The sequence below is a fragment of the Onychostoma macrolepis genome, chromosome 11, assembly GCF_012432095.1.
Source record: "Onychostoma macrolepis isolate SWU-2019 chromosome 11, ASM1243209v1, whole genome shotgun sequence".
Lineage (NCBI taxonomy): Eukaryota > Metazoa > Chordata > Actinopteri > Cypriniformes > Cyprinidae > Onychostoma > Onychostoma macrolepis.
Genome location: NC_081165.1, coordinates 16275047 through 16302882, shown reverse-complemented (window position 1 = coordinate 16302882; position 27836 = coordinate 16275047). Strand labels below are relative to the sequence as shown.

General features: G+C 36.2%; 2 protein-coding genes across 2 annotated transcripts in view; both read right to left on the bottom strand.

The window, feature by feature from the left end:
- The window catches only part of eif4g3a (eukaryotic translation initiation factor 4 gamma, 3a), a 61413-nt gene extending 53613 nt beyond the window's left edge, over nucleotides 1-7800 (bottom strand). Inside the window, exon 1 of the mRNA XM_058792096.1 lies at nucleotides 7135-7800. Within this exon, the coding sequence (XP_058648079.1) occupies nucleotides 7135-7298 (164 nt within the window). The 5' untranslated portion in view covers nucleotides 7299-7800. The remainder of the gene's footprint in view (nucleotides 1-7134) is intronic.
- Nucleotides 7801-8823: 1023 nt separating this feature from the next.
- On the bottom strand, nucleotides 8824-26871 carry ece1 (endothelin converting enzyme 1). The gene is made up of 18 exons (XM_058792095.1): nucleotides 26306-26871; nucleotides 22717-22855; nucleotides 19801-20013; nucleotides 19233-19357; nucleotides 18945-19091; nucleotides 18662-18727; nucleotides 18392-18580; nucleotides 17416-17558; nucleotides 17201-17315; nucleotides 14667-14777; nucleotides 14484-14582; nucleotides 14130-14207; nucleotides 13916-14019; nucleotides 13301-13411; nucleotides 13149-13216; nucleotides 12443-12633; nucleotides 11839-11934; nucleotides 8824-10705 (listed from the first exon to the last, which is right to left on the bottom strand). The coding sequence occupies exons 1-18, from the start codon at nucleotides 26432-26434 to the stop codon at nucleotides 10529-10531; spliced, it is 2301 nt and encodes a 766-aa protein (XP_058648078.1). The 5' UTR covers nucleotides 26435-26871; the 3' UTR covers nucleotides 8824-10528.
- Nucleotides 26872-27836: the final 965 nt, after the last annotated feature.

Below are 27836 nucleotides of genomic sequence, written 5' to 3'. Positions count from 1 at the left end.
AAAATGAGTAACATTGCCAGGACACTAATTTTCAAAGAGTAAACTGGGCTTTGTTGTTATTAAGCATCACTAAAATATCCTATTAGTGTTAAGGTCTCTGGAGAGTGGTCCTTTACTCTCTAAACATTAGCTCTTTAATTACTGACAGTAGAATGAGTACAGAGGAAAGCAACGGATGAGATGGCAAAACTGTGTAGCCTTAAACTTTCATAGTAGCTTACTGCAAATCCAATTAAGCACCATATGGAGTGACAGATAGAAGGGAACTGTAGAAAGAAAGAAAGAAAAAAATGGAAAGAAAAATTAAATGACTGAAGGAAGAAAGGATTGAAAGGAATAAAAACAGCGGAAGGTAGAAGGAAACAAAAAAAGGAAGGAAGGAAGGAAGGACAAGGGAAGAAAAAAAGAGAAGTTAGATATACCAGAAGTAGATCGTCTACGTGGCAGGCAGAGGGTCTACAGCTGAGGGAAGGAGAGAAAGAGAGAGAGAGAGAAAGCTCAAGAGATTTATTCCTTGCTAATGTGAACCTCAGGTCAGAATGTGCTATAAAGGCACAGTATGATTTTCAGGACTGTGTTCTATGACCACATCTCATGTTATGGCCAAGATATACACATACATATACATATACATATACATACATATATGCACTCTTAGAGGAATATGGTCGCTGAGCATATGTGACCCTGGACCACAAAACCAATTGTAAGTCGCACAGGTATATTTGTAGCAATAGCCAACAATACATTGTATGGGTCAAAATTATTGATTTTTCTTTTATGCCAAAAATCATGTTCCATGAAGATATTTTGTAAATTTCCTTCCGTAAATATATCAAACCTTAATTTTTGATTAGTTATATGTATGCTAAGGACTTAATTTGGACAACTTTAAAGGTGATTTTCTCAATATTTGACCCTTATGACTGGTTTTGTGGTCCAGGGTCACATATGTAAAATTCATTAAATGCAGTTCATGTAAACTGTACATACTGTATCAAGACTGTGGCCAACACAACAACTCTGACAGTTGAGAAACAGAAACCTAAAGGTAAAGTGTCATCGTTCGCTGCTTAATTTGCAGACAACTATACATAAGACATTAGCAGTTCTCCCCAAAATCAGAAATACTGCAGTTTTGTGGTGCTATGAAAACACTGCTTTGTGTTTGACTATCCTGATTCCTGACCAGCAACAATGGCTTAACCAATGGCGTGAGTTTGGGGCGGGGTTATCTGTTCGCCTAACCAATGGCATATGGAGTGTTTGACAAACCTGCGTGAAACCGTATTGATTTTTTCAATTCTGTGTGGTAGCATCTGTTACTGTGCACAAACAAACACTGCACCTTAGTGTTAACATGAAATCAAAATTACACTAAGGTCTTAAGGCCTGTTCACACAAAGAACAATATTTTTATCATTCATCAGGTGGAAAAAAAAAAGTTCTTAAAGCTGCAGTCCGTAAATTTTGCCTCCTTGTCGCCCTCTCTGTTTGAAAACCTAGAATTGCAAGCTGCTTGCGGAATTATTTTTATTATGTGGGTTGTGTTCTGGCACAGCTCCAGAGCGGATGAATCTAATGTTTTGAGGTGAATGTGTGGCAGTCAGTCACCGCACCGGTGTGGATATTTACTGTACATCGCAATCACAGATTCTAGCCTACGTCTTGGATTATATGACCCAAATATGAATTTTCACCAGATATTGTGATCTGAACAAGTAACAAGTCTGCCACGTTTGTTCTGCCCAACTGAGGAAAAAAGCATTATAATAAACCGCGCTACCAATTGTGATTAAATGTAAGGATCAGTTAGCTCATATCACATCAAACCGTGCAAATCATTATTATTGTTATACTTTATTCTCAAATTATTAATGTTAACAACATCATCATTGCGTGACTATTAGTATAGTGTGTATTAGCATACGATTTCAATTTCTGTACAGTCTTGTCATACTATTCGAATTTCATATTAAGAAATTCTTTTAACCCAAAAAGCAAATTATGCTACCTTCAAACTGGTTTTCTTTAAAATACAAATCTTATGTAATCCCAGGCTATCTGTAATCAGAAGCACATTTAAAATTGTAATATAATTTAATTTCGTTCACATGTGTTTCATAAACACATAATCCTTTCTGGATTACAATCTGCCATCAAAATGATACGTTTAATTATTCTAGCTGCTGTGAGAAAAGGCTAAACGATCCGTCACCTGCAGGATCCTCACATAACGCAGTGCCATGCTCGAATTATTATCATTATTATAAACTAACCATTGTGAATCGGGCTAAAGTAAGGCAACAGTTTTGAAATGAGTGATTTTCTGTCTTTCTTTTGTTGCTTGATTAACATCAATGACTCGGACAATAGTGACTAAATTAGGCTGCTGTCCCTTTAAAACCAAATGCACAGATACAATGTACTGATACTCGTTCTCCCTACTGTTTACGTTCACTTAAGAAGTAATCAACTGTGTTTACGTGAATACTCGTCAAAACGGACATTTCGACATCATTTTGTGTGTATTTCTCCGTTCATGCGACGCGAAAGAGTACTCACGCGCTGTGAGACACTCTTTCTGTGTGTGTATGCTTCAGTGCTTGCGCTCAGAAAACCAGACCGAATTGAGTTCTCTCTTTGCATTTTTGAACGTTTTATGCGACGTGCATGCAAGTGTATTTTAGCTTATGTCCCGCCGGTTCATCTAACCTTCGTTTTGAATGAATCTCTTCCCATATCATCCCTCCCTAACATTTTCGTCTCGTTTTTATTCGTTGACGTAAATGTCAATAGATTTACGTCATAATTTTTGTCATTCAAAAAGAGTTTTCGTTCGTTATCGTCTCATCTCGAAAATTATTCCTCAACTAAATTAACACTGGAATAGCTGTTAATGCTTTAAGTATCATTCTTGCTGTGAATGGGCGTTTACTGTGAATGACTAATGAAAAGTTTATCTTCATAATCTTTCATTAAAAAAATAACTTGATCCACAGTAAGAAATTATTATTATTATTTTTTTAAATAAATTAATACTTTAATTCAGCAAGGATGCATTAAATTGATAATAATAAATGTTCTTTGAGAACCAAATCAGCATATTATAGAATGATTTCTGAAGGCTCATGTGACACTGAAGACTATAAATATATTCAAAGTATATTAAAATAGAAAATAATTGCTGACAATATTACTGATTTTACTGTTCTCTGATTAAATAAATGCAGCCTTGATGAGCATAAGGAACTACTTAAAAAAAAAAAAAAAAAAAATCTGACTAAGCCCAAACATTTGACTGGTTGTACATTTAATTTCGGCATCATGTGGAAATGCAAAAAATGTGTTCAAACAGGTTTCCCTGAAGTCCCACCCCCAAACTCATGCCATTGGCTGAGCCAGAAGCTGACGTGTCAAATTACTCAATGTAATGTTTTTTTCAAGCATCACAGTGCCAGCCAAAGCTCACTACAAACAGCTTACTTGTAGTCATCTGTATGCATTAAAGTGAAATCAGATAAACGAAAATTACCTACTTCTCTTTCAAGAACGAGAGTTCCTTATCCCTCCTTGTTTAGCATTTACCTGATAAGCATTCAGGACTGATTGTGTGCGAGGGAGATGAAATGGGGAAAAGCAGGTGACAAGATGTGCTGGAACTAAGAAAGGGGCTGCGTTGAGAGGTTTGGGGTTGCGGCAGGCGGTGTGTGTGTGAGACTCTCTGTGACCTAGGCGATTGTTGGCAGGCGGTGGGAAGTCTCACACTCTGAATGCTAAGCAGCGCTGCCATTGTCTGAGGGGCGCAGCGCCAGTCGCATATGTTACCCGTCGCTCTGGCAACCACTCCCTCCAACACCCCAACCCCCCTCCGCCTTACACACAAGCTCTCGACGCAGCATCATCACCAAAGGCACGTCCCACGAGTAGGAATCCCGTCCGCTAGGTCGATTTTCTCTGTTAGATGATGCAATACAGTGACTCCTGCGCACAGGAAGGGGTTGTAATTGCGATTTATGCAATCATGAAATCTCTACAACTGGAAGACAGTGATATGCATCAAGTGATGTAATCACTGCTATCCGACATAAATGTAACCATGTGTGCACACAATGGCTCATTTTTATGGCCACATGTGGTTTGTGGTTGATGTCGATCACTGCTGAACAGCCTGAGCTGATATAATACGATTTCCAATTACAAAGCAATAACAACTCTTTGTGGGAGATATAAAACCTTTGTCATAGAGAACTACAGTCTGAAACTGATTGGGAAGATCTCAACAAAGCTGAGATCGCTGGGTGATACACATGGCATGACATGCCAATGCAATCACTGAAAAATTAGAAGTTTGAAAAACAGTCTGGGCTTTCAATCAAAACAATCAGTTTAAAGAAAACCAGGTCCAAAATGTTTTAAGTAAACTAGTAAAAATGCTTCTATTTTACTATTTCCGCTGAATATAATTAGGGCTGGGAAATATACTGAATATTCGCAATATTATCGCGATAACTTTGGTGAGTTGGAATATCATGAATTTTGTCATAATATTAAAAGTTTAGTTTAGTTTTCTGAAGACAGCAAGCAAAATTTACACGTTTCTCATCTCACGAGTATGACACGCACATGTGATATGTGCGCACTCTATGAAGAGCATCGAAGGTTTCTATTTACAGCTTGTTTTTGAAGCCAATCATTTTAGCCAATCACAGTCTGTCGAGCACATGAACACAATGGCCAATCAGAGGTGTTTAGGTCAGACAGAATTTGCTCTTGTTCCAGCTTTTGTTCAGTATGAGCTCTGTATGCTTGTGAGTCATTTTTTATAAACAACAAAGAGTGAACACAATGTTAAAAAGTGATTTATTGCAAAAATATTATTATATATATTGAACATTGTCCAAATTTGGAAAAAATAATGAGAAACGTAGTTTATTATTGTATTTTATATATTTAATTATTATATTTGTAACTTTATTAGATCATCAGCATGGCAATTTGAGTATAAATTTTTAATTCGAAAAATAAAGTTTCTGATGTTTTTCTTAGCATTTGGTCATGTCAAAATGATTTTTCTGACATGCCATGATTTTAGAGCATCTTGAGCTTTATTGGAAGCAAGAATTTCTGCAATATTAGCATTTTCTCTGATTAATGCCAGAATTTTGCTTATGTAATTAGTAAGATTACATTTGAAATATTTCTACTTCTATTTTATCTAATTGATTTGTTCTACAATTAATTACGATTTCTAAAACTTTATTCCCAGGTTTAAATTTGATTGTTGTCTCAGACTTTTGGACCCCACTGCAAGTCTTTACCATTGAATGATTAAGTCACATGAAAAAGAGCCAAAGGAGGCACTATGCCACATTATGAGGAAGAGCTACATCAGTGTATGCCAAATCAGTGCATGCAAAAGGCAAACAAACAATGACATCCTGAGCAGTTATCACACATGCACATCCAGAGTTACAAAAATAATCAAAGATAGATGTAGTGAGTTAAGAGTGGTAGATCTTCCTATTGATTGGTTGATATGCTAAAGGAAACTGGATGTCATCAGTGCTTTGAATGAGACGTTCAATTTTCAGAAAACAAATAGCTTAAGAAGTCTGAAGAATATCAAGATGTAGTTTCACTCTACTAAATACTGCAGTATTTCAGTCAAGACTTTCATAATATGGACAAAAACAGTCGATAATTTCCTTAAAATATATGTGTTTGGCAGAAGAGAAAGTCATACAGGTGTAATGATATAAGGGTGAGTAAAAAATAACAGAATGTTCGTTTTTAGGGTGAACCATCCCTTAAACCTGTTTGAAAACCTTCATTATTTGTGCAGTTCTGTTTGGTAACACTAGTTGCGCAAAAACATCGCACTTCACCTTTAAATCTATCTCAGAAAATCATGGCTCAGACTTGCAGAACAACAGAAATTCTCAAAGAGCTCAAGAGGGTGACCCAGATTTGCAGTGCGCCTATTGCTCAATTACTTAACTTGACTGTGTCTAAACAGCCTTTACTTGACTGATTACCTCAGGTCAAATCAGGCAGAGATTCCTATCATACACTTAGCCTGACCCACACTAGTGAGCAATGCTTTCATTATGTGATGTGATTTACTTTCAAAAGCAGACTAGAATGACATAGCCTCATATTCTTTTGTATGAAAAATGTCTCAGTAGGTGATGACGGCAAATCAGCTTCAAATACAAGCAGTCTCCTGATTATATCCAAATATTAATAAAACAATATTGTACTCAAGCCACACTTAATCTATGAATGTCTTTGGCTAGATAATAAGATTAGCATGTGTATTAGACTTTCTCTAAACTAACCTCTTTTCTGAGCCATTTTTATTTTTCCCCCAAGTAATTTTAACCAGCTCGCCCCAAAGTGATAGTACCATGCACATATAAGAAGTCAATGTCCCTCAAGTTCACACAGCTGCCCTAACAAAACCACAGGTGTAGCTGTTTGCCTGTTGGACAGATAAACAGATGAAAAAAATAAATAAATAAAATCCCATAAACCCACACTGGAAATGGATCATATCTCCAGAAAATAATATTTTATAAACGTGCAGTTGAGCTTATTTGGCTCAAGCCAACATGTAGCCATTCACAACACCACAGCAACTTCCTATTTCTGCCCTAGCAACCAGAAACAACAGCCTAGCGACTGTACAAATGCTATTCAGGTCTCTTTGGAGTTTTGCGATATGGCCTTCCTTAGAAAAAGCCTTTGATCATAAACCTAGAAAATGCAGCAGGTACGTTAACTATTACAAACATGCACCGATTGTGAGTGATCTGAAACTGTAACAGACCCTGTATACAAAGCTGGGATTGTCAAGTTCCATGAACAAAGCAAGTACCAGGAGGACCAGCAAACAACAACAGACACCAAAGAAGTAAATCCCTTCGATGTAAATCGATGCACACCCCTGACCACCCTGGTAACGGCTGCTATATTAATAAGAACTAATGCGATCTCATATCAGTAAATTCATCATCATAATCAGGTAAACAAGCTACGTTAGGTGATGTGATCACAAAGCGAAAGCCCCATTCGTTTCCCCATTGATCTGTGCTGTGGGACACAAGGGGCTTTGTTATTAGTGAAGGATACTGGGTAGGCGGCACGGCTGACGGTGGAGGAGCGCTCTGGGCTCCCGGTGGTAACGACACGGAGGTCAGCGCTGCGCGGAGTTGCGTTGGCGGTGCCGGTCCGGTTACGTGTCCACTAACAGCGACAGCGGCCGGTTTCGAGACCACTTTCGGTGGCAAACTCATTGCAGAAATTTAAACCAAAACAAACAATACGCAGCTGAAAACGATCGCACGTTCCAACAATATCTGGCCGTTTCTTCTCTCTACGAAGGCCGGGACGTGTGTATATCCTTATGCCATGGATTTCATTCAGATCTGGCTGTTAGTACCAAAAATGTCATTTTATCTTTGAAGTCGGGGGTTGTAGCTGCTCTATGCATGGGGACGCTAGGGGGGTTGTATCCCCCTCCAGCCACCCTGGATCTCCCCGGTCGAATTGTTCTTCTCCGCCTCCTCAGATAGCCGTCTCCCGGTTTGTTTGCTCCGCTTTGCGTAGTAACATCACATTAGCGAGTCGCATTATATGAATTTCTCATAAAGATGGGAGACTTAGCTCAACATGGCGTTGCTGCGGCTGCTTCCAGCAGTCCGGCTGGACGGACGGCTCGGTAAACCTCGGGTGAGTTCGGAGATGCTCGGGTTCACCTTACGCCACTGTGGGAAGTCCGACACAATTCCAGGAATCGGTTCTTTCGAACAGTTCGCCTCAAAGATGCGGTTCATAAAACGATTCAGTGGTTATTTAACGTCGTGACGTAATTGCGACCTCACGTCGTCCCTGACAGAGAGCTTCAATGTTTATTTGATCTTTTACACCCGATTTTATTCTTTTATTATTATATAATTGTATACTATTATTATTATACGAACAGAAATGCATGTATACTGTTAATGTTTATGCAATAAAAAGATGCTCCTTAAAACCAGTCATTTAGAACCGTAATACCCAGCGAGCACATAACGTTCCCCTAACGTTAGTTTTGGTTATTAAATAAATAAATAAATAAAAATAACGTTAGTGGAACGTTTTTTAGTTTTTTTCTCTCTCCTTCAAACCATAAAATAACGTTCCCGGAACGTTGCAGGATGGTTCTTTTTAAATAACCTAAAAATAACCTATACAGAACGTTCCTTCATGGTTATTTTAGGTTGTTTTTTGCAACCATAAAATAACGTTCCCTGAACGTTGCAGGGTGGGTATTTTAAAAATAACCTAAAAATAGCCTATACAGAACGTTCCCTCATGGTTATTTTAGGTTGTTTTTTGCAACCATAAAATAACGTTCCCTGAACGTTGCAGGGTGGGTATTTTAAAAATAACCTAAAAATAGCCTATACAGAACGTTCCCTCATGGTTATTTTTAGGTTGTTTTTTTGCAACCATAAAATAACATTCCTAGAATATTGCAGGGTGGCTATTTTATTTTTTAAAATAACCTAAAAATTCCCTCATGGTCAGTTTTAGGTTATTCTTTTCATTCTTGATTATTTATTTTTGTGCAGTATGGGTAGGAATTTACAAATAATGCTCTCAAATGGTAAAATTGTTTCATTTCATTAATTATAACTACTCAGAATCGCTGGACATATAACCACGACGTCATAATGTGCATTTACAATAAACAAACAGTACTAAACTTCATGAACATATGTCGAATGAAGAATAAATTATAATAATAATAAATTATAATAATAAATTATAATATAATAAATTGTAAACTATTATATTTATTCAACATTATATTTATTCATTACATTTGTTGCTAAATCAGTAAAACATATTTCCAGTATATTTTATGTGTAATTTCAGTTCTTAAAAGTCGGTGAGTTGTTGACTTGAGAACCAGGATTCAGTTCGTTCAGGCCGGTTATTGTGAACCGGTTCATTGACAAGATCTGAAGAGAACGATTCGTTTACGAATCGCACATCGCCAGTGAAAGTGACGTCATGAAGGCAGTCGCCACATGCCTGCACTGTTTCACACAATGAATGCCATCTCCATTACATTCCAAGCCACCAATAATCAGTGTAAGAGACAAGTGAGCCATAGGCTAATACGCAGTGTATTATGACTAAATATAAAAGTGCAGTTTCACCTTTTTAAAAGGGGTCCCGCCCAAATTTCGGTTGCAGTATAAAGACTACAAATGTTACATTCGAAAAAGGCTCGAATAAAATAGAATATATACGTTTGCCTATGTTATGAAGTATGTATTTTGGGGTTAGATGGTAGGAACCTAATAATAAGAACATTAGCTTTGCGTTTTATTTGGCATTTCTGTCGCCATTAATATATGTGAATGTGGCGACATCTGTCGGTCTTACTTCCAGGGAACGGAGAGACAAATTATAAACCATAAAAATACTGTTGAATCAATCATCAATGAAAATTACAGCAATTGTAATTGATGAACTAACAAAAAGCAATATAAATATTAACTCTTATACATATTTTAATGTTCCCAGTCAAAAAGACCAGCCTTTTAAAAATTGCTTGTAAATGTATCATTATGCTGTATCATCACCAAATCTTGGATTCTTTTTTTTTTTTTTTTGGTCAACTTGCTTTCTTTCAGTTAGCACAAGGTCTGTATTTCTTTTTGGAACTGACTGATCGTAGGCCACAGTGTTCTGCACGTCAGTTTTTGAGTGGAAAAAAAGTATTATTTGTGGATATATTTAGGTAATGTTGTGAAGCGTTACCTATATTTCCTATTCATTTTGAGGGCAGAAGGGCAGTTTGAATCTGTGTGTAATAAACATATTTTCCCAGCAAGTCCATATTTGCATAGTTTTAAAGGCACTTTCTTGTTTAGTGGTCCAACTACATACTATTACCTAGTCTTCACTTGACATTAAGTGACATTGTGAGATGGATAAAATCAAATTATTTGCTCAAGTTCATAATGTACAGGCAAATTCAACAAATAAGATGTGATGGAACAGTCTTATAAAACTGTCTCCATGTATCAAAGTTATCTAACAATGTTGCACAATGTGTTGTGCAAGAATTGGCAAACATTACAGACAAAAAAAAAAAAAAAAAACCCACCAACAATGTAAGACAGAGAACATAAATATTATTTCCTATTAGAAAAATAAAAGCATTTGCTAAAAAGGCACATACTTGCAGAAAACATATTTGCAGAAAGGAGAATTCCTTCTCTCGTTAAATTTAACCACTAACTTCCAGTGTTTTGAATGTTTGCAAGAACAAAACTCCGTTAACTCCTTCCTTGGAGTAGCTATTTACACCAATTCCCCATTAAGAGGCAAGTAATAGCTGGAAAATCTGTAGTCCACTTTAAGTTCACCAGCTTTTTGGCAGTCTAGATTAGGCAACCTGAGTTGGATGTTTGGGTTTTTTGAGCGATAATTGCTCCAGGTTCAGTCCCCCATATAAGAGTCACTGTCACCACAGCTCACACTTGCGCTTGGGGTTCATGGGTGAGTCTGCCTGGCAGCCAAAGTGTGTAGAGAACTCATGGGAATTGGAGATGGTGCCAATGACCCGGAAACGCGATGGACTGTGGGGGTCAGTAATAACGCCCTCGTGAGAGCTTTCAGGTGTCCGAACTGAGCACCACACCTACAAAAAAGGAAACGAAGGGTTTTGTTACACGATAATAGGACAAAACTAGATTATTACATTTTCAAAGAAGTGGTGAGTGGTGCTTGTCTGTGCAAAAGTCATTACCCTGATTCTACGGTTACAGATTTTATTTCTATTTTATCTTTCAGTTTAGTCTTAATTTTGTTAGTTTCTGCTCTATCAATGTTAATTTTTTTTAAGGCTTTCAAGTTTAAGTTTTTTTTAGTTTTAGTATTTTAGGGATGACAAGTTCATGACTAACTGGTATAAGTTAAAAATGTTTAACGCTGGTAAGTTTCTCGGTAAAGTTATTGCTATCTGGTTGCGTTTTCATGTTTAACACAGGCAGGTTGCAAAGGTTTGAAGTATTATAATATACAATATAAATAAACAAATAAATACTTAACGGGTTATTTTGAGTCTAACAGAATTGTATTTTAGTTGAAATATATTTTAGATTTTTGTTATTGCTATGTTATTTATCTATTTATTTATTTAGTTTTTTTAACAGTTAACAGTCAAGTTAGTGCAATCTAAATTTAGTTTTGCTATACAGTGTATCAAAAAATAAAATAAAATATCTTATAAAGTCTTACAAGACAGTTTGAGTCATAAATTATTTCAGTTTAAATGTATTTTAGATTTTTTTCCCCCAGTCATTTATTAACTTGTTATACAGCTAACACAGTCTAGTTATTTAAATCTAGTTGCAGTTTCATCTTTAACACAGGTCTGAAATATTATAATACACAATATATCAAAAAACTACAATTAAATATTTTTTGGCTAATATAAAATAATTTAGCATTTTCTTTAGATAGTTTAAGTCATGAAAATGTATTTTAGTTTAAATGCATTTTAGAATATTTGATATTTTCATTTTAGTTTTCATTAATAAAACAAAAAATGTGAGTCCAAGTAATAGTACAAGCACACCTCTTTTCAACAATCCACATCCAAGGTAAATGATAAAATCAAGTAATATTGATTCTGGCCTTAGCAAACAGATCAAAAACAGAGACAAATAACAGACACCGTTAATTTGCAGAGGTTGTGACCAGTAAAACAACTAAATCCTTTAAAACAAGTCAAAAACAAGTGTAACATAGTAAGCAAATATTGGCACAAACCTGAGCAAATCCCACAAAAAACAGCTGATGATTGGTCATTCCAAGGGCAGGCAGAGTGGCCTCCTCACCATGCTTCTCGATCCAGTTTATATAGGCCTGCAAAGCAAGTGTGAAAACATTAGTCCGCTAATAATTCTGCATGCTACGCCGCTCGCTGGGATCATAAATAAACAGAACCCTCGTGTCAATGGTTATTTTCCTCTCCATCAGAGAGGTTAACACAAGGTCTTCTCCGGCCATATGCTTTGCGCATCTGCTCTGTAACCTATGACTTTTCAACCAACGGAAAGAATCCGAGTTGCTGGAGGTGGAGCGGCCCATTCCGAGCCACCTGTTGCACTGCGAGGCTTTTCAGCGAGATGGGATCACGCCGGCCCCAAAGCTATCAAAGCCGCCAACGAGAAAAATATAGAGATCGTAATGCCTTTCGTATCAGTTTCTCATACATCATACGCCGTAGCTGTTTTCATGTTATGGAAAGTAACCATTGGTGACTCATCTCTTTATAACTCATTGATGAACGAAACAATTCTGTTGATTGAATTAGATCGATTTCAATTCTAGTTGCAGCAAAGTCTTGTTCCACAACAGGATCTTCACAAACCTTATAAGCTGCTCTCAGGCCTCCGTTGTCAGCAATATTTTCTCCCAAAGTGTGTTTCCCGTTTAGAGGTTCTTTGTTTATACTGTAGTTGCTGTACTGCTCCACCATGCACTGGGTCTGGTGTTTAAAAGCCTCCACTGAAGAATTTTGCCACCACTGACGCAAATTCCCATCCTTATCATACTCTCTTCCTGTAGGACATATTTAAAACACGGTTTTAAAACACATATTGGTAAATGCTCACATGCACATTACAAGGTTACAGTTTTCTTATAATATAAGCTGATGTGTTTATTAACATATTCATATTGATAAAGGACCATGCAATTATTTATATTAAACTGCACATGATAAAAATATTATTAAATGCAAGTATCAATATTTTATTTTTTTATTTTTCTGACTGAAGAAAGTTAAAACGGATTCTAAAAATAAATTAATTCCAAATCCAAAAATTACATTTTTTTTCAACATTTTTTGCTATGAAGTGTAATATTAATAAAATGTAATAATAATAATAATAATAATAATAATAATAACTATTAAAATAGTAAAGGTTAATTCATTATTGAATCAGTGGCAGTGTGGCACACTTGATTCTTTACAGCGGTTGAATGAATCGTATATACTGGAGATCTAAAAATCATAGAGACTAATAAAAATAATATAGACTAGTAAAATAATCTAGAGAGAATAACTTTTTTACCTTGATCGTCAAAGGCATGGGTGAGCTCATGCCCCATAACCACACCTATACCCCCGAAATTCATTGCTCTAGAAAACAACCAAGACACAATAAGATGAGGAAAGTGATATAACACTGCTACAGGACAGGTTTTGTTAGTGGGAGTCTCTTACTTTGGCCAAGCATGGTTATAAAATGGAGCTTGGAGAATGCCTGCTGGAAGTACCATCTCATTCTTTGTGGGGTTGTAGTAGGCATTAACTGTAGGTGGAGTCATACTCCATCTGTACAAGTACAGAAAAGCACAGATCACTGGCATGCACATTAACTGACATTAGGGGAGTTTTAAATTAATAGTTACTATATGAAAGTTCTTTCATCATTTATTCACCCTCAAACCTGTATGACTTTCTGTATGATGCTTTGGAAAATGACTAAATTTTTTTTTTTTAAATGTATAAAAACCATTACAGATTGCTTTAGGTAACAGAAATAAAGCTGAAATAAAATAGAAATATTAAATGAATAATTGCATTTAAACGTAAAAATGAGAAATGATGCCTTGGCAACTAATTGTAATAATTCAGTTTAAGTATTAAAATGACTAAAACTAAAATAAAAATAAATAACAGCTAAATAGAAAACTAATAATAAAAAAAAAAAAAAAAAAAGCTAATTCAAAATATGAAAAATACTTTAGTATGGTACTAAAATTAGTAAATGACAAAATAATTTTCATTTTTGAGTGAACTATCCCTTTAAGAGAGATGTGTGTCAGTGATACTCACTGATCTCTGTTGGGGACTTTTCTCAGCTGGTTAGCAGTCACTCGTTCAGAGAAGTTGTAATAATTCATGACGTTTTGAAAGTAGAGATCTGAAACAACATCAAACTGATATACAGTTTGGAGGCCGAGATGTTAGTTGAGGCTCTCTACAACATTGAACCGTATTATTTTCCATGATCCAAAAGCAAACAGAAATTAAGAAAATGTATACATACGTCATTAAACACCTTGTCCAGCTCTTTGGGGTTCATAATAAACTTTGGATAACCAACCATGTTGTATATTGCATCTGCCTGGACAAGAATAAGAAAATGAACACTATGAGGGAGTGGCCTCATACGAGTGCAGTTTAAACTTTAACACCAGGTGGCATTAAAGAGCATCAATAAGCAGAAAAACCTTTACCTTCTGTTGCCTGATTTTTAAACAAACAACAACAAACATCCACTAAAACTAATACAAATTAAGAAAAGTCTGAGATTTTAGCTAGGTGTTGATTTCAGCAAGATCCATTCCTGCAGGCGACAGCGGTGAAAAACATCATGTGGGATTGTGCTGTTGGTTCTCACCTTTTCTTTGGCTGCTTTTTTTGTCTCGGAATCCATCCAGCTGACAGTCTTCAGGCTGTCTTCAAAGGCCCATTTGATCTCGGAGACCATATCTTCAACCTGACAAACATACAGTTGAGAATATAGTGTATAGGCCTGGAGGAAAAGATGGGGATGGTGTGCAAAACATCACAAGACACTCACAAAAGCTTTGCTGTCTTCGGAAAAAGTAGCTTTGACAAAGAGCGCCCCGAGAGCAAAGCCCAGAGCGCTATCCGTGTCGCTGACGCAAAGTTTCCAGCGTGGCGTGCAGCTCTAGAAAACACAAAGGTGATATATTAACAACTAACATCCTCATTTGCACCCAAGTCTTCTCAATGTGACATTTCACAGACAATTTACAGGTCTGAATTTCTGCAGATACATACAGTCTAGTTTCCATCTGTACACCATAGGAATTATTAGCACTTGAGGAAATGATGGCAAATAATTTGTTAAAGACATAACAAATTTGCATGCAACAAGCTAAACAGAAGGGGTTTTTCCCTTTTTATCAGCAAAACAAGACATTTCATTGTTCTCTTGAAGGTTGCTTGAGTATGACGCCCAGAGACGGGCAGCAACAAGACTTGACACCCATTCCACTTCACATCTCAGAAACGCTAGAGATAACAGATAACAGCTCGTAATACAAGATTATGACGGTAAAACAAAGTTGACGGAAATGAGTCATTAAGTGACAATCAAAACTCTGTCATCACTTACTCACTTTCATTAAACCTGACCTTAAACTAAAAGAAACAAGATGTCAATGGTGGCGCTCTCTCTCTCTCTAGTCATCCGAAATCATATTATAGTAACCTTAAAGGGATAGTTTACCCAAAAAAGAAAATTCTGTCATAATTCTACTTTTGTGTTCTGTAGAAGAAAGTAAGTCATACAGGTATGATAAGAGGGTGAGTAAATGATGACAGATGTGAAGATTATCAGTGAATAATGGCTTCATTTTGGTATTTTAAGCAGTCATGTGACTTCAAAAGTCTCGGAATCCAGCACAGACATTGCATGGACTACTTTTATACTATATTTATGAGACACTTCTTGTGATTTTTGGGTCTTGACAGCTCCATGTCACCATTCACTTTCACTGTATGAGAGAGAGAAGAGTCAACATTCTGCCTAACATTTAAGCTCCTCAGAAGAAAATCATACAGGTTTGGAACAACATGAGGGTGAGTAAATGATGACAGGATATTTCATTTTTGGACTGACTATCACTTTCAATGCAATAATAAAAGCTATACCCACACTAACATACCAAACCGTGCTGAAGGTGACCGTCGTTAAGGTTCCTCTCTCTATCTCTTATCTTATCCCATCACACATACACACATGGTCCAAGGCTCTTTGGTTTGTTATTTCAGCCTGACCCCAGCGGAAAGTGAAGCCGGGGCAACAGGATCTCCTCCTGATAAGAGTCTGAATAACCTGGCTCCCTGCAGAACAACACACCGCCTCTCCATACACAGAAACACTAATACAGTTCATCTAAACGAAGTCAAAGAGAGGGAGGAGTAGAAGAGAGAAGACGAGGGCAACAAATCACTTCCCTCTCATGCTGACTAAGCACACTGACTATTTTAATAACTGGATAATTGTATCTTAATATAAAATGATTTCTGCACCAAATGATCCTTGTAAGAGGAAGAATCAGGGTAGAGTAGTTCACCCAATTTTAAAAAAAATATTTAGTCATCATTTACTTAGCCCAAAATGTTTCTAATCCTGTATTATTTTGACACACAATATCCAGAGCTACACTACCATTCAAAAGTTTGGGGTCAGTAAGATTTTTTCATTTTTTTTTTTTAAAGAAGTCTCTTAAGCTTACTATGGCTGCATATATAAATACAGATGTTTTATTCTTACTAAGACTGCATTTATTTGATCATAAATACAGTAATACAGTAGTATATAGCTCTTTTATCTCATATTTTCAAACTTGACAGTTAGTCATGTGACAACATCTCATATTTTCAAACTTGACAGTTAGTCATGTGACAACAACCAAGCGCTTGGATTCCAAGTCAAACCTGACAAAGATGACAGATAACATTTTTTAATCTAACAGCTTCATAATATTAAGATAATAAGATTATCAGAGAATAATGGCGAAAATGTGTATCCGTTTCTCAAATTTTATTTCGCAAAGCTATCATATGACTTCAGAAGACTTTGAATATTGTGTACAAGTCATATTGTCAAGTATGGTGACCCATACTCGAAATGGTGCTCTGCATTTAACCCATCCAAGTGCACACATACAGCAGTGAGTAGTGAACAAGTGCACACACACACACAGTGAACACACACCCGGAGCAGTGGGCAGCCTTGCTCGGGGTTCAGTGCCTTGCTCAAGGGCACCTTAGTCATGGTATCGAAGGTGGAGAGAGTGCTGTTCATTCACAATCCCCACCTTCAATTCCTGCCGGCGCGAGACTCGAACCAGCAACCTTCAGGTTACAAGCCCGACTCCCTAACCATTAGGCCACGACTACCCCTCACGGACCGCTTATATGATATTTTTATGCCACTTTTTGTAATTTTTTGCAATTTATCAAAGAAACTGAGGTAAATAATAATAAAAAAAACATATATATTGGGGGGGGGGGACTATTTCTTTAACAGCAAGTTTTACATTTGGCTGACAGACAGCAGCTTTGATCTTCATTTCTCACCTTCTTGGTGCCATACATGACTTCAAGGAAGCGCTGCTCTGCATCTTGAAACCTCTGGTCTAAAATGGACACCATTTTCCGCACCACTTTCATGATCATGTAGTTATTCAAGACGCTGGGGAAGACACATTAGCTTTGATCTTAGCTAACAGACAATACAGGTCAGTTACAGACTGGCCTAAAAACCAACACAATTCTAGCTAATGTTGGCTTACCTCTTGCTGGTGTTGCTGATGAGTTCTGAGACTTTCTGGAGGTATTCTTTAGCGTACACAACCACGGGTTCAGAGTCATTTAGGGCAACAGGGGCGAACACTGCAGAGAGGAAAGGCATCCAGTCTACTGCAGGAGCCAATGTCTACAGCACAGACACAAACGCATGACTGATGTCTCATATCAAATGCAACATGACAATTGATGAAAGAATGCTTTTTTATGTCTCCAGCAAAGGAAACATAATTTCATGTTCTGAAAATGTTATTCTCGTTTTACTAAATCACAATACATGAGATGTATCTCTCATTGAAGGAAACATTTAAATTCATGGTTCTCAGCTGCCCCAGTTTGAGTTTTATTTAAAGAAAAAAAATAAATTAATACTTTATTCAGCAAGGATGCATTAAACTGATCAAAAAAAATCTATTTCAAGTAAATACTGAATTCTATTCAACAAAGAAGAAAAAAAACAGCATATTAGAATCATTTCTGAATGATGTGACACTGAAGACTGGAGTTATGGCTGAAATTGCTAAAAATTCAGCTTTGCAATCACAGGAATAAATTACATTTAAGAATATATTACAATTTAAAAAAGCAATAATATTTTTATCAAACAAATGCAGCATTGCTTGATTAAGAACATGAAAAAAAATCTTATGAATGGTAGTATAGGTTGAACAAATAACTTGTAGTTGGCACAAATGTTTACCCATTGTCAAGCAATCTGCCCATGTTAGTATCTGGATAATTTGACTGTTTTCAGTGACAGATGAATTTGTGCCCAAGTAGAGTTGGAGCTGCAATTGGACCATTGTCCTATTTTGCCATAACTATGAATTTCATTACTTGCATTTAGCATTTCCATCTATGTCCCTATCAGAACAGACATGTGACCATTTTTGGGTCATGACCAACCAGTGTAGAATCATAGATTTCAATCCAACAGTAGTACAGTAACCGAGCAGTACTCACAGCTAACTCTTTGGCTTGAATTTTATTGTAAATTTTCATCTCGTCACGCCGCTCTTCCTGAGGGACTGTGATGTTTGCCAGTGCCGTTTCAAAGTCTATGATTTCCTGCATCATCTTCTGAGAGGTCTCCTCTGAGCCGCCCAAGAGGATTCCAAGCTCCACCAAGAAGTTCAAGTATGCTTTTAAATACTGACAAAAGAATACGAACACAAGCTTTAGAGTAGACCACAGCACAGAACATTTCCCACGTTCATAAACAACAAAGTTTACCTTTTCATTGGCTGTCTTATTGAGATAGTATTCCCTAGAGGGAAGTCCCAATCCTGACTGATCCACCTGTGGAAAAAGAGGAATCAGAGCATCATCTGCATTTCCATTATCACTCAACAAGCTAAGCTAAAGTGACATGCATCAAGATATAAAGCCTGTTATAATATATTCTGACAGTCGTCGTAAAACAAAATATGATATCTAAAACAGCGCAGAGGTTCCCCTAGACATTTAAGAATTTATGTTATTGTGATTTAAAAAATATAACTATAAGTGTTCCCACCTGGATGATGTTGCTGTTGGAGCTTTTTGAGTCTGTGCTGACAAAAACAGTGAAAAAGGGGGAGGTTCGGAAGTTGGCCGACACAGTCCGTAAAACCTCCTGAAAGTTATCTTTCTCCCACGGGCCTTTCAAGCCCCAGCCTCCTGTCTGGAAAAACAGTCTTCCATTATTAAGAATTATATCCCAGAATAAGAGTCAAAGCAGGTTTTCATTAGCGCCAATATATTTACAACAGATCTTTTGAGTTTCATATTGTTAAATAAGGTTTGTGCGTGCATCTCAGGTCACCTGATTGATGAGATCCTGTAGTGGTTTTGCCCCGAGTGCTTCAATTTTAATCTCGTTCATACAAGCTTGGTAATACCACTGGGCTTTTTGTTCCGCTTTGCTCAGGCTCTTCATGCTGGTATTCTCTGAATTTAAGAAATGAAGAAAAGCTCAATGGCAAGAACCTTCATGAACTCTCAAAGCAAAGTGAAACAAAGCCTATAAGTTGGTATAGGAGCCTTTCAAGATGGAACATTATTACTGCTTTATTTGTACAGTGGGCTCTATAAGTCTGAGACCCCATTGAAAATACAGTTCTAAATGAAATATATGATTCAAAATCAAAAATAAGAGGACGTGAGTCATTTCAGACACAAAGCAAGTTATTTACTGAACGATTACACATGAAAAATATATGTAATTGCAAAAAAAAAAAAACATTTAAAATTAAAGATATTAAATAAGTTAAAATTATATTAAATTAAATTACAATTATATTTAAAAATAATTGAGGATGTTGTGGATACATTAATATTTTTTCATTTGTATTTTTTAAATAAAAAATATTAAAAATTAATTAAAATATTACCTAATAAGTTCTTCATGATGGCCATGTTGTGTTCCCACAGGTTGCTGAAAGGACCCCAGCGGGACTTGCCTTCAGGCAACGGGTTTTTCCTCATCCAACCCCCGCATGCAAAGTTGTAGAAATCCTGGCAGGGGTCCACTGACCGATCGAGAGCCCCCAAGACTCTACTTGCCACACTAACACAAGGCTCTGACAGGCACATTCCCGGATGTGCTGTTAAAAGCAATATATGTATATTAAAATACTGTTTCATCCATTACAATAGATGCTTTTATACCACATATAGCTGCCAAAACAAATAAGAAAGTCTTCCCGATGTCTCTTTCACTCAGCGTATTTTAAACTAGGGTAATCATAAATGGAATTTGGTGCGCTACACTTTCAGTGCTGTACCTCATAATGCATTCAAGCTGCACCTCATAAATATGCTCTGAACATCTCTTTGAGGAGGATCCCGGGACTTGAACCCATCTGGAACTATTCACTTATCAAGGCTTGATGCCAAAATCTGGTTTCTGAGAAAAGAACTGTATTTTTTCAGAATACAGATCAAATGAAGAGTCCACACTTCATTAGAGAATGCTAGAGAATCTCTAGCAGTGACCCGTGGAGAGCCATTGATTAAACCCAAGAGACTGTTTTCTCTTCATTAAATACTAACTGTCAAAACCAAAAACCGAAAAGTCATTAGCATTTATTGCCTTTTAAATAATTTATATACACATATATATTTTATTATATTAGTTATTCATTTAATAATACATTTATATGCACAATTTTATACACACATACATGTTTAAATATATGTAAAAGCTAATTAGAAAGTAAATACTGTTAATCAAAATTAGTACATACAAACTGACATACTAGATTTATTTTGAGTTCTGAACACAAACAGTGCGATAAAAATTTTCTCTTCATTGAATACTAACTCTAACTGTCAAAAAAAAATAAAAATGTAAAACTGAAAAGTCATTAGCACATCTGGGTGATATGCGAGCTGTTATGGCAAATATTTGTGTCTGTGTAACAACATTAGTCATGTGCAGCCACCAATATTTTAATATTTTAATCTGTGAAAAGATGTTCTCAGACATGTTAAGAACACTTAATTTAAAGGCACGCATGTCTTTGTGTTCACTTTGGCCTTGAGGCTTTGAGGTTGGGCAGGATTCCATTGAATGAGGTTATTTAAGTATTAAGTTTAATATTGGAAATAATTGGGGTTAAAGGGCACTGTTTTTATTCAGCTTATGGATGCAGAGAGAATGCAGCTACAACAGATTCACTATAAGCTCTTCTAAGAAAAACATTTGGCCCAAAAGATGTATCCCTAGCTCCTAATCTGAAGAGATAAGGCCAAGAAACTGGAGGCCTGAGGGAGGCTAAGGAAATTGGAGGTAAACAATCTGACACAAAGTCGTTGTTCTTTCATACAACGATTTGTCATGGTTGGGCAACAGTAGATGGCTGAATAGAAGGAAGTCGCATTCAGTTCACTCAACAATAATAACTTTGAGCTGCAATAAAAGTGAGTAAAGGGAGATCCAACTTAGCTCAGGGGCGGAGCCAGACATTATAAACATTCGGGGCTTAGCCCAAGTGTTGCCCCCCCCCCCCATATATGATGGTTTATGGACTAGCCTATTTCAAGAACAGATGTCAAATTACAACATGGTGAATAACATAAGAGGTGGAAATTTGGCATAAACAACTTTACTAATCTTAAAACCAATTTTGTTATACCATGCTGCAGTAAAGTTCATACCCAAATTCACACAAAATTTTGTCATGTCCCAGACATGAGGGTGAGTATGTATATTTTGAAGAATGTTGGTAACCAAATGGGTGAAAGGAGCCATTTTATTCCATTGTATATTTCCTACTATAGAAGTCAAAACTGTCAACTGGCTGATTACCAACATTCTTCAAAATATCTTCTTTTTAGTTCAACAGAAGAAAGAAACTCATGCAGGTTTGAACAACATGAGTAATGATGACATTTTTAATTTTGGGTGAACTAATCCTAATGTTTAGCTGACAAATGTGCTTAAGCTGAATCATGCAATAATGGGGTGGTCTAACTGCAAATCAAGGATCTCCCACAATCCCTTTCAAATATGGACTTCAGTATTCTTAAGTGAATACATGAGGCCAACAGAAGAACATTTACTGTATTTATATTAGATTTCTTAAGGGAGTAGCATAAAAAGATAAACACTGGCATACAGGGCCGTATGCAGGATTTAATAAATACTGAGGTCCCAAAATGGAGATTGGTAGGGGGGTTCAGGGCCATGCTCCCCCGAGAAAATTGTGATTTTCCTGACTTACATGTGTGCATTTTAAGTGGATAATAATAAATTGGATAATAATATAGTTTTAAAACCAAGTCAGTGGGCAGTAGTAGCATAAATTACTTTTCAAGATAACAGATTCTTAAACATGAGAATCAGATTGAAGATATTTTGTAAATTTCTTACCGTAAATCTATCAAAACTTAATTTTTGATTAGTAATATGCATTGCTAAGAACTTCATTTGTACAACTTTAAAGGCGTTTTTCTCAATGTTTAGATTGTTTTGCACCCTCAGATTCCAGATTTTCAAATAGTTGTATCCCAGCCAAATACTGTCAGATCCTAACAAACCATACATCAATGGAACGCTTATTTATTCAGCTTTCAGATTATGTATAAATCTCAATTTCGAAAAATTGACACTTAAGTCTGGTTTTGTCATCCAAGGTCACATATATGTAAAAGCTAATTAGTAAGTACTGTTATTTAAAATTAGTACATACTAACTGACATACTAACATACTAGATTTGCATACTAGAGTTCTGCACACAAACACTGCAATGAACATTAAAGCTAACAACATGTGTAGCATGTAATATTTGCACCATCAACTCACATTCTTTATAGTGCAGACCCAAAGTCATGATGCAAATGAACAGAGCCACGGACAGAGCACACACGACGACCACTAGCTTCCTCTCAACATGTGTTTTCTCCGCCCAGCACCGGAGTCCCAGACCACGCTGAACCCCCACCTGATAATAATATTATGAGAAAATAAGGGTTAAGTTATCACAAAATAAGGGTTAAGACTGAAATAAATAACCCTGCAAATGAGCAATGTTACATAGATGACGCAAATGACACTGAAACGTACTCCAAAAGAGTGATCTTTGGCAAAGAGCTGGTCCTTGAGCGTAAAATGTTTATTTTGTGTTTCTTAATGAAAGTGATATCTTTGACATTTTGTATAACACTGTGCAGGTTTTATATTATATTGCATGGGAAAATGATATATGATCGTGCCCAACAACAATATTACACTTTGGTGGGACCCAACACCATTGTCTTTCTGCTCCAGTTCTTACAGATCAAATTCCCACTTCAAATGAAGAATTAAAGGATGATCTCAAATGGTAAAAAAGATTTTTGCTGAATACTTCATGCGAGTCGTTTAACAAAACTATGAGCTTAACATTTCTTTATTTAAATCCTATCTAGAACAGTGGACTGTTTATTTTCATTGTAAGTGTGTTACTGTAAGCACAATTATTTTCTTTGGTAACTGATAGCATAATCGCAAATGCCATCTACAGAAATGAACTGGTATTAAACCCAGAACATTCCTGTAAGAGATATCGGCATCGAATTAAGCATTAAATCCTTAGGAAAGAAGCTTACCCATAACAACACAGTGATAAACTTCCTACTTTCTAGGAAACACTCTCTTTTAGGAAGCACTGCCAACGCTAAACTCTGTTCTGCCAAACACATTGCTGTTCAAACCAAACCGCTGGAAAGAAACATTCAAAATTAGATACCTCCTATGCAAATACCTTCCATGCAAAATTATCTGGACCATGCTATTAATATTATATCCACATACACATTCAACAGTTTGGGGTCAGTAAGATTTTTTATTTTATTTTTCTTTTCTTTTTTTAAGTAATTTAAAAAAAAAGAATCCTCACTAAGGCTGCATTCATTTGTTCAAAAACAGTACTATTGTGAAATCAACTTCTTTTTTTTCTACTGTAATATATTTTAAAATGCAATTTATTCCTGTGATAAATGTAATACCATTACTGCAGTCTTGTCACATGATCCTTCAGAAATCTTACTTGGTACTTAAGAAACATTTATTACTGTATCCCTGCAGTATTATTCTAAATATTGAAAACAGCAGTACTGCTTAATATTTTTTGTGGAAACTGTGGTGAATTCAAAATAACATTTATTTTAAATATAAATCTTTTGCAAATCCCTTTACTGTCACTTTTGTTTAATTGAATGAATAAAAGTATTAATTTCTTTAAAAATAAAATAAAATAAAATTCTTACTGACCCCAAACTTTTAACAATAGTGTATATGCAATATGATAACAGCTGTCTCCTTTCTTTGTATGTTTCTATTAGACACTTGATCCCAAAATGAAACACACCTGAGAACTCCATAAAAACTCCAAACAAACTTTGAGCTTTTTCTCTGATTGATTCTTTTTTGGTTTAGATTCTGTAAATAAGGCTTGTGGATTTCATAATTCATCAGCTCTTTGCAGAAGAGGTGCAAGAGAAACTAAATAAATAATCTCAAATCAAGTCCTACTAAGCAAACAGAGTTCACTTTTAGTGGCCAGTTGCCCAGCTGTGCAATTACTCAGCTTCGTTTGGATGCATGCAGTGTAACTGTGTTTGTATGTGTTGTGTGGCTTCAGTGAGCCTTAATGCCTAACTCAGGTCTCTCAAGGGTCAAAGAGAGCAGAGGGAGAAAGTAAAATAGACCGTGAGATGGTTTCAATAAAGGCATCCAGAACATTTAATACCCCAAGTGATCCAGAGAAAATATTTTAGGAGCGGTTAAAGGATAATGAAGTTCTGGTTCTCACTAGCAAAAATGAAAAATATGGAGCGAGAACAAGAACATATTTGGATTTCTACTTGGTTGCCTTCAAAATGAACAAGCCAAATATTCAGTTATAATTCTTGCAAGGTATGGCAGAACAGACACAAAATTTTTAAAAGGCATCCATATACATGAGCTTACTGAATATACAGAGCAGATATTGAAGAATAATTGTCATTTGTGAGTTATGAATTTTTTCTTTTTTTAATGCGAAATGCTTTTGGTTTTATAAAAGCAACAGAAAGACTGTCAAAAAATGTTTAAAAATATGTCATGTGGTAACATCTAAATTAAAGGTAGAGTAGGTGATTTCGGAGATGCTAGTAATATAAAGCTAGCTTTGAAAGCAGAAGATCCCACCCTCTCTGCAAATCACTCTCCAAAGCCACGCCTCCTCCAAAACACAGAAAAACACAGGAAGGCCAGACCAGGCAAGCCAGCGACACGATGAGAGATGGTGTTGAATGTAAAACTGTCAGATTACCTCATGTCTCATTCACCAGTGAGAAATTACAGTATTACAGTGCAAAGCACTTAATATTACAATAATAACGCCTTCCATTCTCGCTCGGTCTGCAATAGCACAATGGAACGCGCTGATGCCGTATAATTTCTATGCGGAGGTATGTGTTGACATATACGTTGACAGGCAGGTAGGAGAGCCTATCGTAGCCCTCGGAAGGAAGAATATGATTGGACGAACATTTTATGGTCTTACGCCTTCTGCAGACGATATAAATACATACAAATACATTTAGACCATTTAACTTCGTGATTGCTATTGGTATGTGAAGAGACCTTCACCCATCAAATCACGCACCCTGCCTTTAACTAGTTTTATTCAAATTATATACATGAGAGACCAGACTACATTAGTTTACAAAAAAAAATAAAAAACCTTTACAGTGCACCGTATCATTACTTTTGAACAATAGTGTACTTTAAATCATAAATAATTAATATGCTATATAGATGTTTTCATGCCAGTTTTACCTTTTTTTTAGGTTTAGATATCAAACATGGAACCATTTCTCATTCCTAATAATATGTTCATTAAGTAAATAGTAAACAAATATTCGGCCTGTTTAACTTTGTCAAGTGAAATTTATAATTTCTAAATGCTTATGCACATTGTCTTACTTGTGCTTTAAAACTCACTGGGACCTAACAAACAAAAACATCAGCATCTGGTGAGGCAGAAATTTAGAATCAAAAAGGTGAGGCAAAAATATAGCTAGCATTTGTTTTGACTTATACACAAATAAAAAATCAATTATGTACTTATCAGAAGTAAACATAAGTATCAGGCATATTTACATGACACAAATAGAACAAACACTTCGGGGTAAAAAAAAGCTTCAACAGAATGAGGAAAGAGTTCTATACAATAGTGCTAACACACGGCGGATGTTTGACAGCAAAACCATGAGGAAGTAACTTGAGACACTGTCCTTGTCTTCCACTGGAATCTTTGTTGTTTTTGAAGAGTTTGGTTTAAAAATGATCGCCAGCTCAATGGATGTCAGTACACATACATCAAGAAACTTAAGTTATAAAAATAGTTAAAAAAAAAAACTCTCACCTGCATGGTAGAGGTGTGGTAGATCCCATCGGAGCCGGTGTCCAACAGTTCCTCTTCATCCAGTGTGGCTCGTTTGTATGTTGACATCTGAAATGTTAAATGAAGAATAGATTCCCTCAGTGATTCCATAATTAAACCAAATCTTCAGAAAGTGTTTCAGCAGCTTTTGGGAATCATAGGAATGTTTGTCCTCCTGAGTTCCATCAGGAGAAGATTGTGAAGCTAGTTTTCCCCAAGGACTAGAGAAAACTCTCGGCTCAGCGTGTCTTGTGCTGGGTGATCTCTGTGTGAATGGGGTTTCCTCTTCCACCCCCCCTTCACTTCATCTCAAGCCAAATTTCCAACCCCCCAACGTCAGCTACACCTAGGAAATAAGCTCCAGAGCATGGTCAGCTCGATCTTCACAACAAACATGTGTTGGGAGATTTCAAAGCGCTTTCTGTATCGCAGCCCTCCTAGTTAGGAATCCTAAACAAAGGATTCATGGGAAGCTTTAACTCCTTCCAGGCTGCGACAACACTAGCGTCAGTAAAAAGACAGGAACTTGTGAAAAACAGGAAGGAGAGAGGACTTGATGAACATACGTGAGGGAGAGTGAGGGTGTGTGAGTATACACATGTAAGAGAGAGAATGTGTGCATTCCACAATGGGCTTTCATTTAGAACTGGGAGGGAACTGTTAGAGGTGAGTTTCCGCCCTTTCATTCCTACCAATAGGACATTACAGGACAGAGGGCGGGGCTTGGTCAAGGCCACTCCCATTACATGTTCTTCAGTTGCCAGATTAGAATAGTCACCTAAAAGTATGACCGTCCGTGTAACACTTTATATTAAGGTGTCCATAATATAGAGTAATTACCTAATTAAGTACTTAGTAGTAGCAGTTGTACTTACATGAAACAAAATGTACTAAGTTATGGAACAGCCTATACTTACAGTTTGTAATTATGTACATGTAATAGGTAGCTACTGTTACACAGCTACTTATGTAACCAAAAGATTGTTACATATGTGTTGCAGACTTTATACAATGTAATTATTAATGTAAGTACACAGACATAAGCTACTTAAAATAAAGTGTACTTAATGTGTATCTATACTGTACACCTTATCCAGCTGCACCTTAGTTTGATTTAACCCACCAGTACACAGCTTAAATACATGTAATACCTTTCTAATTACATTAAAATTACAGAATATTACACAGGCATAAGCTACTTAAAATGAAGTGTATCAAGATTGTACTTAAGTGTACAAGTAGCTGTGTAACAGACTCGGTCTGTTACATATGTGTAACAGTAGCTGCCTATTACATGTACATAATTACAAACTGTAAGTACAGGCTGTATGTATGTGTGTGTGTGTGTGTACACACACACACACATATATACACACATATACATATTTTTTTCACAATTATTGTATCATTTGTTTTATATTAAGAATATAAATTTATACAGAGAAATACATTGGTTTAATTTTTAAAATAGTAATTTATTTAATCTAATAATAAAACTAGTATTTCAATGAAA

Excerpts from the sequence above, each read along its gene's own strand:
- ece1 (XM_058792095.1), bottom strand. The coding sequence starts at position 26,434 with ATGGAATCACTGAGGGAATCTATTCTTCATTTAACATTTCAGATGTCA. Across the intron at positions 17,559-18,391 it reads TTCAAGCCAAAGAGTTAGCT|ACATTGGCTCCTGCAGTAGA; the intron begins GTGAGTACTGCT and ends TCTGTGCTGTAG. Across the intron at positions 14,778-17,200 it reads TCATGTATGGCACCAAGAAG|AGCTGCACGCCACGCTGGAA; the intron begins GTGAGAAATGAA and ends TGTGTTTTCTAG.